The sequence below is a fragment of the Marmota monax genome, unplaced genomic scaffold (assembly GCF_021218885.2).
Source record: "Marmota monax isolate L192 unplaced genomic scaffold, Marmota_monax_Labrador192_F-V1.1 WCK01_AAM20220418_F8-fsc00125, whole genome shotgun sequence".
Taxonomy (NCBI): domain Eukaryota; kingdom Metazoa; phylum Chordata; class Mammalia; order Rodentia; family Sciuridae; genus Marmota; species Marmota monax.
This window is the reverse complement of record NW_026695235.1, coordinates 4,581,661-4,600,523: the sequence shown is the minus strand read 5'-3', so window position 1 is coordinate 4,600,523 and position 18,863 is coordinate 4,581,661. Positions and strand designations below refer to the sequence as shown.

General features: G+C 49.3%; 1 protein-coding gene across 1 annotated transcript in view; it reads right to left on the bottom strand.

The window, feature by feature from the left end:
• Positions 1-227: 227 nt before the first annotated feature.
• The window catches only part of Clic6 (chloride intracellular channel 6), a 42,767-nt gene continuing 24,131 nt past the window's right edge, over positions 228-18,863 (bottom strand). The window contains exons 2-6 of the mRNA XM_046439251.2: positions 10,323-10,432; positions 9,674-9,799; positions 8,610-8,716; positions 7,884-8,065; positions 228-2,234 (exon numbers count right to left, since the gene is read on the bottom strand). Coding sequence (XP_046295207.1) covers positions 2,073-2,234; positions 7,884-8,065; positions 8,610-8,716; positions 9,674-9,799; positions 10,323-10,432 — 687 coding nt within the window. The 3' untranslated portion in view covers positions 228-2,072. The remainder of the gene's footprint in view (positions 2,235-7,883; positions 8,066-8,609; positions 8,717-9,673; positions 9,800-10,322; positions 10,433-18,863) is intronic.

The window sequence follows — 18,863 nt, the reverse complement described above, 5'->3', positions numbered from 1 at the left end:
GTCATCTGGACAAAGACTGGTCGCTTAACATTGTCTGAGGCCTCCTTAAGTTTCCGTTCAATGTCTTTGTGTTTCCTAGTTCCAATATGGATTATCTCCAAATACTGATCATCTCTGGTTCAAATGTCATAATTTTAAAAGAAGCTCATAATATTCATTTTACTTCTTTATACCTAAATGGAGAATTCAAACTACAAAAATAAATAAATACGAAGAGATTGGCTCCATTTAAACGTTTTTATAATCTGTTTAATTTTTAAGGCACACAGAGTTTATGATCACTTTAACATCTAGAAGTATTAAAAGGCACTAGTAACACCGGTAGTCTACTCATTTGCCAAGTTGACATGTCACATTACAAAACTAGATTTAAAAATCTGATTTCTAACAGCTGTGGGACAACATGGACAAAGGTGATACATCTAGACACAACCGCCATAAACTCAAGGTTGACAAAGAAAGCCGACTTCTGGGATGAGATCCCAGCATCCCGTAAGTGGGGAAAGAGTGGCCACCATATTGAAGGCTTTGTTTTTTTAATGAGACATTTTTCGCCAAATTCTAAAGTTGTGACCCTCAGTGCATTTTATTCTCTTTCAAACAAATCACCCACAGAGCAGGTGCATGCATGAAAGACGAGCATTTTAGCATCCACCACACACAACCAGCCGTACCAGAAGGGTTTTTGCAAGATGCATGTGAATGTCCGGCAACAGACCTGAAAGGACTGTGAGTATGTAAGCGGCCCTCCATTCTGTCCTCTGTGCCTGAGGCTGGGGCGCAGCAGCCCCCCCCCCACACCCACAGCTGTGATGCGTGTTGGTTACAGGGTGGTGGAAAGAAAGCCACAGACCGCCCAGGAACTCTCTGAGTCAATCATTTCCACTTCCTCCCTGACTGGACTATTTACCAGAACTGCCCAAGAGTAGTTACCATGAATTGAATCCCCTGGGTTTCCCCTGCCTGACCTCTAAATGAAATTTAGAAAGCAGAGAAAGGACAGTGACCGGGCTAGCCCCCACCACAGCATCATCACCAAAGAAGGGCCGCGTTGGAGCTTAGAGAGCACAGTCATGAGAAAGAACCAAGGTGTGCAGCGCAGGGCAGGGAGTCTCCAAGTTGCAGCTGGAATGAAGAGTCCCCGTGAAGGCACAGTCTCTGCAAGAGGGGCCGGAGCAGAAGGAGGTACTGGAAGGGAACCAAGGGCTCACATGAGCATTCTCCTACTATGGCCCTACTAGAATCAGAGGCAGCAGCACCCGGAGGTCAAGACAGTGAGGTTCATTCTTGGTAGCTGGTGACTCCACAGCCTCTATGGGTCCCCATCTCTTTAAAATCGGACCAAAAGTGTCCTCTCTAGCTCTGCAGTGTTGAATCTTTTTGTGTGTCTTAAGTCCTCTATGACTGACCATCAAGGAAAGACTTTAAAATGAACACAATACCATATAAAATGAATGAAAGTGTGTGTGACGCACATGTCTACGTGCACAGAAGACAAAATTTGAAAGATGTTCACCAATAATGTATCAGTAATGAAGTGGAGTAAAATTATAGGAGATCGTTTTTACTTCCTTCCTTATATTCTCTGATATTATCTTGAAGCATTAAAACGAGAGGGTATCATTTTTGCATTATAAAAACAGTATCTTCATCTTGAAAATACTTAATTATTAAATTAATAGTTAAGAAAAACCGACTACATATGATTATGAAAAGTATCAAAGACAAACCAAGTCTTTAAAATTTGAAAGAACTGAATCCAAATCTAATTTGCTTTGAAACTTTCAACTGCAAAGTGCATTCCCTAAATGTCACAGATTATGAGGTCAGTGAATGCCAAAGATATAAATTAATATAGACTAGGCAACTGGTGTGTTTAACAAAAGGTACTGGCATATTAAAGTTTGCCAATGAGTTGACAAATCATGAGGCCACGTATCATTTGCCATTTAGCGGGTCTGGCTCTAGACGTTACTTTGCAAAAGATGGTTATTGAGGGAAATGCATGAAAACACGCTCTTTTGGAAACCTAGCTCATTCCTCTGAGAAACAAGACAGGAAGCACCCCCGTTTCACTTCATTCTTTTTGCAACATCTGAATACGCATGTTCGATCTCCTGGTCGGCGGGACACGTATTGGTGAACTCATCCCTAGCGTAAGCATTGTCCAAGTATCTCCAGATGCCGGTCATTTCAGAAGGAAATTCAAAATCTCTGTATTTCTTGGCCACAATCTGAAAACAAAGAAGGAAATGATCAGCAAGGGGAAATCCACCAACGTAGGCCATCAAATCAGGCCATCCATTCTCTGGACGCATGTTAACTCAATTCCTGATGTCATCCCACAGTCATTGGGGCTACCCACAGCGGCACTGTGACTTTGAATAGGGGACATCTTGAGTACAGGAAAGGCAGTGGAAGTACTGAATACCAAATGGTAGCTCCTGCAGTCCTGCCCATCAAACTGCCCTGCACTCCGTTGGCCAGTTGGTTTGTCCCTGTGTATGTGACTGTGTTCTTTTCACGCATTCGGCTACTGTGTCTTTTGGTTCATAAAGATTCATGGTGAACCCTCAGTGATAGATGGCGCCAGGAGCGCTGTAAAGTGCTCTCTTTTTCCTACTTACTAAGCCTTGCTACTGCAATCCTGAACACCTGTGTGTGAATCCCACAGGTCTCCATCATTCTGCCACTGAGCAGATCATTTGTGGACCCACCAGACAGATGGGATAGATTCATGAGCAAAACAAGACACGAATCCCTCCCGATGGAGTTAATGGGTGTAAGAAAGGGCAAATGAGTGTGACCAACAGAGGAAGGGCGTGTCACACTGAGGACCCTATCAGTTTGCTCAAGCTGCCATAACAAGTACTACAAACTCGGTAGCTAAGAACAACAGAAATGTATTCTCTCACAGCCCTGGAAATCAAAACCAAGACATCAGAGGGCCCTACTCCTCTGCAGGCTCAGGGAAGGGTCTGTGCGGTTGCTCTCTTAGCTCCTGCAGTTCCGGTGGCAGCGTGACTCGGGTCTCACACAGCGTTCTCCCTGCATGCAAGTCTGTCTCAAATCCCCCCCACCTTTTAGCAAGGACATCAGTCAGATGGGAGTAGACTCCACCACTTCAGTACGACTTCATCTTAACTTATTTCTTCTGCAAAGACCCAACTGCCAAATGAGGTCAGATCCTGAGATACAGGGGCTTAGAACCCCAACATAGGAATTTGGGGAGGGGGTAGAAACAATTCAACTTGTGGCAGGGAACCAGACCTACAAAAGGCCAGTTCTGCTTTGTCATCTCTCATCCCTGGGATGTCTGAATGAGGCAAGCAAGGGATCAACCACCAATCAGATCTTCAGGACTTACTTCTGAGCCTCTGGAGACCAGCAGCCTTGGGTACGGTGTAGCAGCAAATCAGGACCAGACAACGTCAGAAGGCCTGATGTTGATGGTAAGCAATCTGTTTTCCTTTGTCCACATTTGCTTGGTTTGCTTTTCTCTACCTTTTTATTTTAACATTTCTAAGTTTGCCGAGTAGTGTTCCTCTCAGTGATGGAATCTTGTTTTCTATTTTCTGAATGTGATTCTTTGTCTTCTTTCTGTTCTGTGTGATTCATGTGTGTTTCTCCCTTTCTGGTAACTCAGAAGGTCTGCAGTTCATATTAACCCTGTCAACTTTACACGCTGTCTGTTGCCTCCTGTCAAGGACAAATGCGGGGATTCGTGTGTCTACACTTCTTTCCACTTCTACTCCCTTATCCTCCTTCCAATGACTATAACATCCAGGTTTGCTACCTTCTGACTATTCTGTTGCTATAATTGCTGTTTGGTCTTAATACAGTTTTAGAATTAAATAGGTTCTTCATCATCTGTCCTTCTATATCACACAGCTTCTCTGTTCCTAGATTCTTATTTTGATAATCATTTTATTTCACCATATAGCTATTTTATTTTATTTTTGTTTTTATTTTAGCAAGGAACTTCAGGGATCTATTCTATAATATGGAGAAAACATACCTTTGCCCACTGCCCCAGACACAACTGTAATGAGCCAGGAGCTGGACAGCAATGCCCCTTAAGGCCCATGTGGGGTTCTAAAGACAAATCAGAGCATGAAAATGCTAAGCTTTCTTCCCCATGCCATTATTTACGGAATTCACTTTTTCACTAGTAGCAGAAATTTTACTAAAAATTGGTCACTAAACTGACTTTTTGATATTTTTCCCTCTTAAATTTCTTTGCTAAATATCTTCACTGCCCAACGACTTCTGCTTCTTATTTTCTTGTGAACACTGTTAAATGGCTTAAGATTGCTTATGTTACTGAAACTAGAAGTCTAGGTAGGAATTGCAATTTGCCCAGATGTAAAATTCTTATATCATACATCCCAGTCTGACCCTTAATTCTTTACAGATGCTAACCTCTGTTTTATGATCTTTCTTATTTTTAATGTCATCAAGATATTTGAGGTCAATCTGGATTTCACCCCTCTGCAGGTCCTTGCTTTACTATTATTATGATTATGGTGATTATGACTCTGATTATCATTACTGTCTGCTACGGTTTGAATATGGTTCGGGTGTGTCATCCAAAGGTTCCTGTGTGGGAAGCGTGGGCCCTGGTAGGGAAGGATTGAGGGACCTTTAAGAGGAGGGGCCTGGTAGAAGACCATTGGGGGAACTGCCCCCAGAATAGATCAGGCAATTCTCATGTGACTCATTGGTTCTCTCAAGAAGGTTATTATAAAAGAACAAGGCTGGCCCCTCCTTGCTCTCTGGCTTCCTGTCACACCCTGTGACCTCTTCTCCTCACACATTCTCACCAGTGCTGCCTGGGGGCCTCACCAGAGCCAAGCCAAGGCCCACACCAGGCCCTAGAATCTCCAAAACGGGGAACTAAATAAACTTCTTTGGTTCCTTCATGGCCCAGCTTCAGGTATTTCCTTATAACAACGGAAAATGGAAAAAATTCAGTGCCCAGAAGGTTCTTTTGACCAATTCTCATAGCTCAATAGAGCCTCATATGTGTCTTACTGTGCTGACGTTCTGGGCTGTATTTCCCTAAACAAGGCACATAGTTTAAAGCAGAGGCGCTGGTTGTTCTTTATTAAACTAATTATCTCCTTGAAACTGCACCCCACCCCCTTTAAATTTTTCTTTTTCCATTTTCTTTCTCTGTTCTCCTGTTTCCGCTATGTGCACCTGGGAACCCTAGAACCCCCTTGGCCTCTTTTGTTCTTCTCCACTTGGTTTTGGATGACCTTCCGGACCCAGCCTCTGAATCCCTGGCCGCCTTCTGCTGCTCCCAACACGACCTTCTTCTCTGCATTGACTTTATCTGTCTTCGCGTTTTGCCGTAAGTCCTGCCAGCCTGATTTCCACCCTGCTGTGGTATAGTCTCCAACATCTTGGGTCTTGTCTTTGAGCTTTCTCTGGAAAGGCCCCCACTCTCTTTCATGTCTTGAGCCTGTAGGAAGTCTGGAATGTTCTTTCATTGACTGGAAAAGGTCTTCCTCACATGTACGCTTCTCCTCTGCCTCTTCTTCCTTTCCTCCGTACCTTCTCTTTGTCCTTTTTCCTCTCCCCTGTCGTCTCACAGGTGCACAGAGGTCCCACTTGGATTCTTCCTGGTTTTTAGTCACCTTTCATCAAGGAAGACTTACCATCTGACCACGGTGAGGCTCCTGGTATAGCACCTGCCTGGCATGGGGAAGGCCCTGGGTTCCATCCTCGGAACCAGGAAGAACTTTTTTTTAAGTGCAGAGGTTAAAAAGGAAGGTTGACAGGGCAAGTGGCAGATTGATTTGGGTGTGTGCCCTCAACCTCCAAACACTGTGCCCTGCCCTGTCCCCGAGGCACGCTGAGGTGAGCTGGGATCAGGTTAGGGCAGAGAAAGGGCACCCTCTCCTCGAAGATTAGGCAGCAGGTCACCATGGCTAAAAATGAAGCTTCAGCCACTTATAATCTCGACTGGTTTGGGGGCTTGTTTCTTTTCTCTGATCGGCAGAGACAAAGCAGAATACCACTTCCTTCTCTCCTCCTGCTCCATCTCCCCTCCAAGCTGTACCTGGCTGGGTCACAGGCTGGAAAGATGGCCCCTCCATCCGTCCTTCCACTCCTTCTCCCAGAGAGCACGATTCCAAAGGCTCCAGATGCCTGTCCCCTCTTCCCTGACCCTGAGGCAGCTCACCCTGGATGAGGTTTCTTAGTCTTCAGTGGGCGATCTGTCTTCGCTGGTCCTTTTATAAAAGATGAAGCTAATATTCTATTTTTTTATATTGTTTTTTCTGGGTTTCAGGAAGGGGAATAAATTATAAATCCCTTCGCTCTCATCTTTTACCATAATTCCCCTAGATTGATTCTCATTTCCTTTCAGAAGTACTCCATCCTGGAAGATCATTAAGCCGTTTGGGATCTTGAGTGCTAAATGGCTTTAAAGATTTTGCAGCTAGGTCTTATCCTGAGCCATGGCTGCTTTCTCTCACTCCGAAGCTCACCTCTTCTACGGAAACGTAAAGCAGTGTTTTCCACAGGCGCTCACCAAGTGGCAACTGACGCGGTTTGGGATATTCTCCTTGCCCAGGCTCCGTGTCCCTCTGCGAGCCCTCCTTACGCAGCAAACGCCAAAACGCATTCGCTGAAAGGGACTAAGTTGAAACACAGTGACATAAATAGCTGTTGGAAAGCTGTTCCCAAATTCAGCAGCTTTTAGGGGACTCAGTGGCTTCAGTTAGAGGTCAGAGACCAGGGCAGTGGCAAAGCTATCGAAAGGACCCTCCCTTGAGGGATCCGCGTCATCTCCAGACCTGCATTTGGATGGCTATCCCTCAAGCCTGACGGGTGCAAGAGAAGAGGGAAGGTAAACAGGGCAAGATAAAGAGGGCAAAGAGGCGGAAAGAAGAGATGCCGTTAGAGAGAGAGTGGCAAGGCTAGGGAGTGGAGCAGCCAGGAAGGACGCTGGTGGCCCCCGGGAACAGCGCCTCAGATCAGGCGAACCTGAAGAGTCATTCCAGGCGTCAATTAAACGCGCTGTTAGAACACAGTCTTGACTTGCGCTTCCTGTGTCTCGCCCATCTCCCCAAGGTGATGGGGTGATGCCAAGGACCTTTCTCTGCACCTGGTGGGATTGTAACCACCAAGATGCCCCAGAACAAAGCATCAGCTTCTCCCTGAGGTATCTGAGGCTACCAAGAACCCAGCAACAGAAACAATGACAAGATCAACCTCCCTAAGTGCTCGAGAGGCTGAGAGACAGCAGCCACCCAGGAGTCCAAGCCGGGGGCTCTCTGCCCAGAAACCCCGGGGGCTGCCCCTGGAAGTTCTGGTTTAGTGGGTCAGATTGGAGGACGTAAATGTCTAAAAGGCCCCCAATTTAATTCTCGTTTCTTCTAACACCGGAGAACTTAGAAGTCTTCAGATCCCAGTAACTTAGGACCCATAACCCTCCCATCGTGGGAACGCAGCACCAACCATGGCGGGGGCCAAGTCAGGGAGCTGTCTCACATCATCCACAGTGGACTGAGGTCACAGTTAAACAGCCCCAGCTTCCAGGCATCACCTCCAGGCCGCAAGCCAAGGAGACCCCCTGTTCCTCCCCAGATTCCTTCAGTGTAACTTTGCCTCAGGCCGCAAAGGTCAGGCTGTCAAGAGCAGTGAGGACAGAGGGACAGGGGCCAAGTTCACAGGTACCTCCTGGGAACATTTGGGACCTCTGTTCCTGTATCTGAAACTTGTGGCGCGGCCACCTTGAAGAGAAACGAGCTCGTTTTCAATTGAGAGTCCACATTTCAGAAGGTCGTAACTCTGGCCCAAACACAAGTCGAAACAACACACAGCAAAGCCTCCTTCAGGCATGGAGCACGGGTTTAGGGAGGAAAGCAGACCTTTATGATATGGAGCTTGGGTAAGAGGTTGCAGTCGGCCAGCGTGAGCTCATCCCCGTCCAGGAACTTCCTCCCAGAAACAGCCACCTCCTCCGTGCTGTAGGCATTGATTTCATCCGGCAGGGGACTAGTCAAGTAATTGTCCAGCTTCTTCAGGGCCCGCAACAGGTTCTTCTCATACACTGAAACAGAAAGGCAAGAAATCACTAAGATAGGCCGTGCCACGTGGTGCCACTTTTCACTAGCAATGAAGGAAGGTGGCCGTCGCCGCTCCTTCCTGACAGGGACAGCCAGGGATGGGCATGGGGATGGAGGGCCATAGAGGAGGAGGCAGTATCTGAATGACAACTCACTCCCCCTGAAGAATTACCCTGCTGCCTCCACAACTTGCAACTTCTGGAATGCATCCATTTATCAAAAAATAAAATAAAATAAGATACTCACGGAAACCCTATGTGGAGTAGGCCCCATTTAAAACCACTTCCGTGGTGCACCAGGAAACACCGGGAAGGTGTATTTTTCCCCTAATGATATCATCTCCCGGTTCCCAGCCCCTAGAAGAAGCCATCAGTGTCTTGAAACCCAGGTGTGGAGCTGAGGGTAGAGTGTTGCTTCCTCATTTCCAGACTCCCATCTCTACCCTCAGTGCCCAGGTCTGACTTGGCTGCACGGGAAGCCGCGTGGAGGTCCACGCGGAAACAGGACGGGAAGATGGGAGGTACTCACTCTCGTTGGCATCCTTCTTGGTATTTTTAATAAATGCTGAGAATTTGGCAAACACGTCATTTCCTGCTGAGTTGGATTCAGGGTGTTGGGGCCCCAGCTTAGGGTACCTTGAAAAGTTCAAAATTGGAGGAGCACAGGTAAGCAGTGTTTGAGTGAGGCTGACACACTAAGGGGAAATGGATATAAAAATGGAAACCCCTCCTTGGCTGTTTTCCTGATTTTTTTTCATTTTCAAGATTGAGAAGAAACATAAGTTGGAGGAATCACACTGGACTGAGAGTTTTGGCCCTGACAATGACCAGTCCTGGGACCAAGGGCATGGGGAGGCCTTGCTGGCCTTAACTTCCCACCTAGTCCAGTGGAGGAGATAGACTAGAAGGTTCCTTCCCTGTCCACTGCTCCGTGGTGCTTCATCCTAACTCACCCCTTGCCTGCCAGCAGCGAATCTGAGGGATGGCTAACTGCTTATTTTGGATCTAAATTCCTCCAAAGGCCCATGTTAAAGACTTGGTCTGTGGCCTGTGACACTACTGGGAGGTGGTGGAACCTTTAGGACATGGGGCTTAGTGGGGGGAGCTGGGTCACTGGGGACTTGTCCTTGAAGGGGATATTGGGACCCTGGCCCCTCCTCTTCCTCGCCCTTTGGCTCCTGGCCACCATGAGGTAAACGGGCCTCCACTGCTCCGTTTTTGCCATGATGCACTGTGCTGACCACAATCCAAAGCAGCAGGGTTCAGCAACCATGGCTCTGAAACCATGAGCCAAAATAAACCTTTTCCCATGTGACGTTGATCATCTCAAGCGTCTTGTCACAGTGATGGAAAGCTGACGAACTTCACACCATGGACACCTCCCCCCACCTCCTGCCATCCCACGTGAAGGGGCAAGCTGTGTGCACAGAGCAGTGACGCCCAAGCTACCTTAACTCAAGGTTCCTGATCTGGCCCTGTGCCTCCTGTGGCCCCTCATGACAAAAGAAGGAAGTGCCGGGGCCACAGAGAACCAAACCCGTCAATCGGGGTCAAGTGCCTGCAGGTTGTGAAGAGTGGTTTTAGGAGGCCTACCTCGGGGGAGCCAGCTTCTCCTCCAAGAACTCCTCGATCTTATTCACATCCGTCTTGACTTCACCATCAAAAATCATAAAAGGTGGGTTCGTTCCGGGAGCCAGGTTCTGCAGGTCCGCGGGTTTCCTAGGGAGAGGGAGCATCAGACCGTGCACGTAGCCTTGAGTCACTCCCTAGGCTTAGCAGTGTCCTCCCCAACTTAACAGACACATCCTTCAGAATTTTCATAAGACTGTGGGTTTGCAAAGGGGCTTCCTGGTGACGAACGCGAAGACACGCGTTAATAAATGACAGGCTGGATTTGCCCCTTCGTGGCCCCTTTCTGGATACAGAGGTGGAAGAGTTAACTTTGCCAGTGCCCTTAGCTGGGAGCAGTGCTCAGCCAGGCATCTAGAGGTACACGGCTGACCCCTATGTGGGACAGCAGGTGCCTTAGGGTCACCAACTCCCACTCCTTCCTGACGACAGCCCAACTGCTCTGAGAGATACGCTGCTTGGCCCATATCCAGGCTCTCCACTTCCGGCTCCTGCCGAGGATGGACACACCTGTGATCTCGCCCCCCCCCGGGTCCTAGGGACGTGAATACCTGTGGGGTGGCCGTGGGGGGATCAGGTTCCATTATGTCAGCAACGCAGAGGCTCATCTTACCTTTTCAGGTCCACCGTCGTCACATTGAATATAACGCCCTTTAGCCAGAGAATCATAAAGAGACGCTGAGAAAATGGGCAATTTCCAATGCTCTCACCATCGTACCCGGCCTGCACATGGAAAGAGGTCTGGATCTGAGCCAGTCTCACCGTGATAAGTGTGGACACACGGTCATCGTGAATGTTGTCAATGCTCATGACACTCTAAGCAGCCTTCTGAGGCCATTTTAACTTGGGATCTAGGGCACAGTAGAGGTGGGTGCGGGGGGCGAGGGAAGGACAGACTTTCCCTCCATCCCGCCCCCTCACCACTTCCTGCCTCCCTGGGCCTCAGAACAGCAGTTCACAGAGGGAAGAGCAGCGACAGGGGGATCTCCGTCCATTAGCAAAGGCAAAAAAGAAGGACACCCTCTTTCCCTCCGTGACGTGATCCTCTCCAAGGGAGGAACGAGCTCCTCCTTCCCCATGAGCTTGCTTTAAAGGCGAGCCTGCACCGTGCCGCCAGCTCTGCCAGTCTCCACGGAGCTCGCCCCTGGAACCAGCTGGGGATTGTGGGAGCTGGAACATCCGTGCACACGACAAAACTGGCCTCTCCCCTCTTCTGACTCATGGGGGTGGGAGACAGAGGAGGCAGGAAGCACTTGGACCAAGGAGACAGAGCATCACCCGGTTGGTCCTGAGGCGGAGGGATGTAAAACCACCCCTTCCCAGTGACCCAGGGCAGGTGACCTCCACCCACACCCCAACACAGACTCTGAAACCCGCTGAACCCCTGGGGCTCCTGCAGAAGACAAAGGCAGGTGTTGGGGAAGATGGTTGTAGGGCTTTGCGATTCCTAGTGAAAGAAGTGAGAGAACAAAAGATAACAAGGGACGTTCTGGACTCTTCTTCCCTTTCCATCTCTTCTGCCTCGCAAACCTCTGGCCTGGTCAAGGCACTAATAACACAACACGCTGCTAAAAAAGACAAGGGGCGGTGGGGGGTGGCTTGAACACACCCTTGTTTCTGCTGTGGCTTGGACATGTTTGTGCTACAGACGTTCACGTGCTGGGAGCCTGGTCCCCAGTGTGGCAGTGTTTGGAGCTGGTGTGGAACCTTTGAGAAGTGGGGCCTCGTGGAAAGTGAGGAAGTCACTGGGACACAGGCTCAGAAGGTACTAACTATCAGAATGAGTTCTCATGACAGCAAGTCAGTATAAAGACAGCAAGACCAGGCCCTCCCTGCTTCCTGGACTCTTGTCTCACCAGGTGACCTGCATGTGATGCCATCTGTCAAAGGCCCTCATCAGAGCCAAGCAGATGCCAGTGCCATGCTCACGGGACTACAGAACTGTGAGCTAAATAAGCTTCTTTTCTTTATACAGTCCCCAGCCTCAGGCATTTTGTTATTGCAACAGAAAACAGACTAATACTTCATGCCCACACCCAGCCAGCCTTTAATTTCAAAAGCCTAGCCACATTCAATACTCGAAGCCCATTTCTGCCATATACAATCAAAAGAAAGTTAAGAACACCACACCCTTACAGGTAGACAACAACAGGAAGACAGGAGGCAGCACGTGAACTGCTTGTTTGTAAAGTGAAGGAAAGAAAAAAGATGGCTCAGGAGAATTAGACAACTTCAAGAGTACCCCGGAGCTGATTCCCTGACTTTGGCGTTCGTAAGAAACCTGGAGAGGTTATTAATGACTGATCAATGGACAAAAGACCATTCATGAATGTCCCTGCAGATAAAGAGGATAAGCAGTAGACAGCACAATTTTTAAAAAACTTGATCAGCCTTCACAAGACAGGGAACCCAAGGGGCCAACGAGTACATGAAAGATTCTGAACATCATTAGGCACTGGGGCAATGCCAGCAGGAGGTGCCACTGTGCACCTGCCGGGTGGCTAGAATCTGAAGGCCTGACAACACCTACAAAAATGCAGAGTGACTGTCATTCCCATGAATGACACCACCTGGTGTCAGGTAGCACCAACTGGGGTCAGGAGTGCTACTGAGGTGAACTGTAGCTCTTACCAGAGTTAAGCACACATTAACCCTGTGACACAGTAATTCCATTCCAGAAAGAAACGAGTGCTTATGGGCACCCAAAGACACTTACATCAATGTTCTTTGCAGCTTTAGTAGAACAGCCAAAACCTGGACACGACCCATATTCCATCACAGCAAAATGAGCAGGCCAGCTGTGGCCCAGTCAGACAAGAGGATACCACGGCACAACACAAAACAACGAGCTGTCACAGCACACAGCAGTGTGTGTGGCCACCTCGCACCAGCATAACGTGGACAGGTAGAAGCAGACGCAAGAGTCCCATGTAGCTCAGGCTTGAAGTGCAAGCTCAGGGAAAGTCTTGTGAGGATGACCTCAGAACCACAGGTGCCCTAGGAAGATGGCACCCTAGGATGGTACCCTGGAGGGAGCCCTCAGGGTGGTGGAAACACTCTCCACCTGGTCCACGTGATGGCTACCAGGTGTAAGGTTGGAGTCCTTACTGAATGTTAATTTTTAAAAATGTATATTATTTTTTAAAAAAACAAGGGAATGGGATTCAGGGGGCTCTTGTACGGGGCCCAGCAATCTCAATTTTTAAGAAGCCAAGGTGATGTAATGCTGGTGGGGCCAGCATTACCAAGAGTGTGGCCGTCACCCAGGGTAATGCCAATGACGCCCAAGAGGAAGACTCCCAAAGCTTTCTCATTAGCGAAGACAGCTGCACACACACGGAGATGACAGCCAGACTTAATCCACCTGACGAGGCGCCAACAGCCCTGGACGGCGGAATTCAGAGTCCCCCAGCTCCGAGTCTGGGCTCCGCACCTCTCCACCCCTCCCACTCTCACTTTCTGGAGACAGGCATTTATTTGCCTGTTGGCCTGTTACAAGGGAGGGTCTGAGAACGCGCCAGTCTGTGGAGTGGTAGGAGCCTGACGGATGTGTATCTATCCAAGTTCTCAAGACCACTCCCTAGAGACCTGAACCTCCGCCCTGTATTGCCCACCTGAGGCCACTCCTGCCTCAGGGCCCTGCATCCTGTGGCCCTCTTGAAAGTTTCCCCCGTGTCTCCTGCTGCAGAGCGAGCCAGGGGAAGCAGAGAAGGAGCCAGCAAAACTCCCAGGGGCTTGCTGCTTGGGGGCCCTCTCCAGCTACAGCCTCCCCTGGCTCAGCAGCCTGCTTAGCTCCCCCCGGGTGGAGGCAATCAAGCCAAGCAGAAGGGGAGGGGGGAGGAAAGCACAGGGACACAGAGCCACATAGTTTGGCCAGTCCTGACTTGCTCTGCAGCTTTGAAACCTCTTCTATCTGTAATAGTTGCACTAAGCCCAGGAAAGTCTAAAATCAGTGCTGTGGAGTGGGGCGGTTGTTTCCCTCCCAAGATAACCTGTCTCCCCAGCCTTGGGAATCCTGGTAGATCTCATCCTCAGTGCAGCGAAGTCCCTGCTGAGCTCCGTGCCATCCTGCCCCGTGGTGGAGCGAGCGTCCTCCCTAAGCTCACCTTGACAAAGAGCTCTTGTCTACAAAGGGCCCCCCCTGCCCGGCCGACAAGCAGCAGCATCTGGAGAATAAGCAGAAGCACCGTTCTCTGCCTTGCCCTGTCTCAGTTCTCTCCAACTCAAGTCAGGGTTTCCTTGCAACTGTCCTCACCATTTCCTGAAGTCTGGCTGCTGCTTCTTTAGAAGGACTAGTGGGGCTGGGAGCAATCGATTCCTTAAAAAAAAAAAATAAAAGCTGCCTCTGCCATCCAACTGGAAAAACTTAGCAGGTGTTTCTGTGCTCTGTGACTGGGACAACACGCCTGGCCAGAGGGCGGGACCGTGCTCTGCGGGGATGCAGACCCCCAGCTTAGAAGTGTGATGGAAGCTTCTTCGCCTGTTCATTTTGTCTCATGTGGCCTCGGCCCTGAATTGCTCCAGCCCAGCCTGGCTAGCAAACTAAAGGCCGTCAGGCATTTTAGAAAAATTAGCTAGCTGCTGCGACTGCCAATAAAACAGGATTTACATATCCAGAGTTGCCTCATCTTAAATTGCTCTAACATTGTTTTTCCCCCCTGTCTCCGTCTGTTGTAAATGAAGGGGTTACGGGAACATGGTGGGAGTGACGAGGACGCCTTGCTGCTTAATTTTATTACTTTAATGCGCTTCAGTGCTAGGAGGTGCCAGCAGGGATAAAGGCAAAGATAGGCCATCTCCTCGGCCCATTATGGAGCAATAACGGCAGCGGAGCACCGAGGTCGCGTTCATTAACCAGAGGAGATGATGGGATAAATAGAGGCATATTAGGAGAGAGTAACTGACACTGCTGTCATCATCAGGACGCTCTATCCTGTGAAGTTTTATTTTCCAATGCTGAATCCACGCGCCCCCACCCCCACCCCCAGCTAATTGCACTCTGGACTAACATTTCTCAGCAGGGTTCTCAGCCTGCAAGGGAAGTTTCTGTATGTATACGTTTCTGATGAAATCAAATTAGGCAGTTTGAGAGATCAGAGTGTCCTCGGTTTCCAGCAAAGACCTAGGCACTTGGATAACTCAGGACTGAATGTTTGCCATTCAGTTTGGACTCTTTTGAGCATCTGCAATAGCAATTCTGCAGAGAAGAATTCTGGATGCCTCGGGCAAATTCTGAGAAACTCTGCTTGCAACCCATTGCTGCTGTGGCTTTGAGAATGTTGGGAACTCTGCCAGGTTCCAGCCTGCACCCCCCACCCCCGACAGGAGTCCCCTAAGCGTGAATGGGAAAGGTCCAAATGGCAGTGCCAAGGTCAGCAGCTGGTGCCCGTCACAGGCCCTCTCAAGATCACAGCCTCTCCCACTTATCTGCCACACCGACTCCACTCCAATTTGTGGAAAAGATGCATTTTTAATTTCCTATAAGCATCTTTTGCTTCAGGCCAACGACCTCCCTGATGAGTTCTTGGTACCGGGCACCATCCACACCACCACCTTCCACCAAAATGACCTCGTGCCCACTGCTGCCTTTGAAGGACCAAACAGACCCAGACATCCAAGCACAGAGCTGACGGGGTGGTGACCCTCAAGAGAACCTCAGCCGCCCCACAGCATCCCACCCCCTCATTTCCCCTAGTGTAGGCCACACCCACCACCTTGATCCCCCAACTTCTTGGTTCTACCTTCTTTCTAGAAATTTCTGTGTGGGCCTAGATGGTAAACACATGCTATAAAGCAAGTTCTCTATTCTTCTCAAATATAATGAAAAACAGTTGAAGGTGGCTGCAGAGGGGAGACAAAAGAGAGGAAATCAGTTGGCAATATTCTCACTGTTCTTTTTCAGATTTCAGCCAGGGAGGTTGGACCTGCAAACAGGTGCAAAAAATTCTTCAGTCCCGGAATAAACTGGGGGAAAGACCTGGGGACCTGAGGGTTGGTGGCTTGATTAGATGCCATCATAGGAGTGGAGGAAATCAGTGAGGAATGATGGGCTGCTGTCTCCGATGTTCTGGAGGGACTTCAGGTTGAACAAGGACAGTAGCAACCAGAAGAAGCAAGAGTCAGGGGATGGTTTAATGTGGCCAGTCTTCTCCTCAAAGAGAAGCCATGGGGTCAAACGAGCCAGCCAGGACTCTCCTCTGCCGTCTTAGTCAGTTTTCTGCTGCTATAACAGAATACCACAGCCTGGATGATTTATAATGAAAAGAAATGTATTTCTCCTCGTTCTGGAGTCCAGAGAGTCCAATGTTGAGGTGCTGGCCTCTGGTGAGGGCCTTCCTGCTGCATCATAACATCATGGAGGACATCACTTGGCCAGAGAGTGGCCAAGAGCCACCAAACCACTCCCATGATGACAGCATTCATCCTTTCATGAGGTGGAGCCCTCGTGACCTAATCACCCGCGATTAAATTGCAACATGACTTCAGGAGGGGACACTAAAGCATAAAGCAGCTGTTAGAGAAGGCCAAACGCAGGCCGGCCCAAGGTAAGGAGTTAGAGCAAATCAGGTGGAGATGGGGTAGGACTCCCTGCCCTCCTCTGAGTCCCACCTACGAACTCCATGAATTCATCCCTGGGTCCATGGCCTTACTTGCTTTGGGAAGTGGCAATCAAACATGCACTTCATAGCTCAGCACCAAGGCCTAACCCCCAAGACAAACAGCCAGCTCTCCCTGGGTTCCCCGCATCCTCCTGGGTGGGCCCCTTCCCTTGGCACTCACAATGTTACTGCAGGTACAACTGACTGCAGCATTGGCCGAAGCCCCTTGTGGAACAGGAGAGCTACAAACTAGGCCCTGGAGGGTTAGGGTGGTCAGCAGTCCACACATAGAGAGTCCGCAACATGGAGAGTCCCTGCGTACGTGCCCCAGAGACACCCCTGCATCTGGGCCCTGTGCAGTGGGCAAGGACCAGGGGAGACTGCCCCATTCCTGCAAGAGGGCCTCACAGGACAGTCGGGGACAGTCCCGTTGAGTCTTTCTTGCTTCCCAGTGAAAGCAGGTGGGAAGACTAGGATCTCTTTCTGACCCTGGCCATGGTGGGCGTCTGGGGTCAGGGGCCCATCTTCACTCATCCGGGCTGCTCCCGCAGGCTATTCCTAGAACAAAGGAAACACTCCAAAGAAAAACAAAAAACAAAACACTGAGGGTCTGCAGCACTTGCCCCAATGGCCTGGGGCCTGGTCCACCCCAGGGAGCCCCCAGCAGCTCTTCTTCCTTTTCAGGATGGTTATCCACGAATGGTTTCCCTTTCTGAAACTCACTGAATCTCACTGCTAAGACATCACCCACAGGGAGCAAGAGGCCAGAGCCAGTGGCAGCCAGTCCTTCCCGCCCTGCTGGCCGATGGTGGGGCCTTCATATGCAATATTTCAATACACCCGCGACTTCTTAATTTTGAGTCATTCTATAAATTTTTTAAAATTACAATGTTCTCCATGTGTCTAAGTTAACATTTCCAATTTCAGCAAGGTTCTTCCAAGGTCAAGGGCAATGGGTGCAGGCATTGGGGCCAGGGACAGCCAGTGGACATGGGCCTCACCTCCGACTAATGATGTGGCCTTGGGCGATTCATTTGTTCTCCAGGGCTTCCTCTGCCTTAAAAAAACAGGGCTCTAATCCCTGATGCACCAGAGCATCCCGGGCACCCGATGAAGGGAGCTGTTACTGTCATTATCGTCATCAGCATCACCCTCATTACTCTTCCAAATCTGAGCACAGCCCAGGTCAGACAATTATAGAATTCAGGGCACTTTTTAACAAGCCTCAATTAGCGGGATATTCATGCCAATCTGTAGAATCCTAAAAGAATGACTGATTTTTTTTTCTCTCTCTCTCTCTCACAAAGTAACTCATCCCATACCTACTCCAAATGGAAATTAAGAGCCAAAGTCTTTTTCTTTCTTTTTTTTTTTTTGTAGCAGTAGATGGATGGAATACCTTTATTTGTTTATTTTTATGTGGTACTGAGGATCGAACCCAGTGCCTCACGTATGCCAGGCAAGCACTTTCCCACTGAGCTACAGTGCCAGCTCTCCAAAGTCTTTTTCTTAATTGCAAAGCAAACAGATCGTCAGCCAGGAGGCAAAACTGCAAGACCCTGGCCTGGCATTCATGTCTGGTGCCACACAAATCTCCTAGTGAAGGGTCAAGAGGACAAAACACCTGCAGAGCTGCACACGCCTTGACCTTGGCCTCGACCTTGACCTTGACCTTTGGAGGTTGATGAGCTCAAGGCATTCTTGACACCAAACCCTCTGCCCGTGAAAGGAAAAGGCTGGTCTCCTGTCTGACAGTTTGGAGTTGGAGCTAAGGCCATGTGATCAGGGGCAGCTGCCTCTTGGCCACCATCCCCTGGGAAAGAGGATTCCATAAATGGGAGGAGAAGGGGGCCACTCCCCTGTGGGGACTGGAGTTCAACCTAAGGGCTTGGTAGATCCACCTCAAGTAGGGTCAGCATGACAAAATGGCAGAGAGGAAGAAACCAGTCCCGCCCTTTCTTGGCCAAATAAGAATTTTTTGAAGGAATGTTGCCGCAGTCTGACTGGGCACAAACAACCGAGCCGCCACGAGGCACTTGTAGGTTCAAACAGGAACTACTTTATTGCCAGAACCCCACCGGAACACTCTTGAACTCCACGGAAAACCCGCTAGAGCCAACGGGAACTCCGCGAGAACTCAAAAGTAGCGGGCACTCGAGGTAGCAGGAGCCGCCCCACTGCCGGACAGCAGAGGTTTATATACACAACTGAATACACTGGTGTTACTTCTCAACCACTCCTTCTGGCAAAATGCCAGGCGCCATCTCGACCTGGTTGTGGCTCTCAACAGAATGTCCTTCAAAAATCAGCAATTTCTCAAATGATTTTTTAAAAACTGATAGTCGCTCACTGCCTACCGGTTGATTCCAATATGGGTCTGACTCATGTGTGGATGTCATCAGATTTAATCCTCTCAAAATCTTGGAAGATGGGTCCTGTAATTCCTCCCGTTTTACAGATGAATGAACTGAGGCTCAGAGAAGCTAAGCAGGCTGCCCAGAGAGGCAAACAAGACGGGGTGATCCGGCTCTCCCTTGTTCTCCCAAACCAGATGA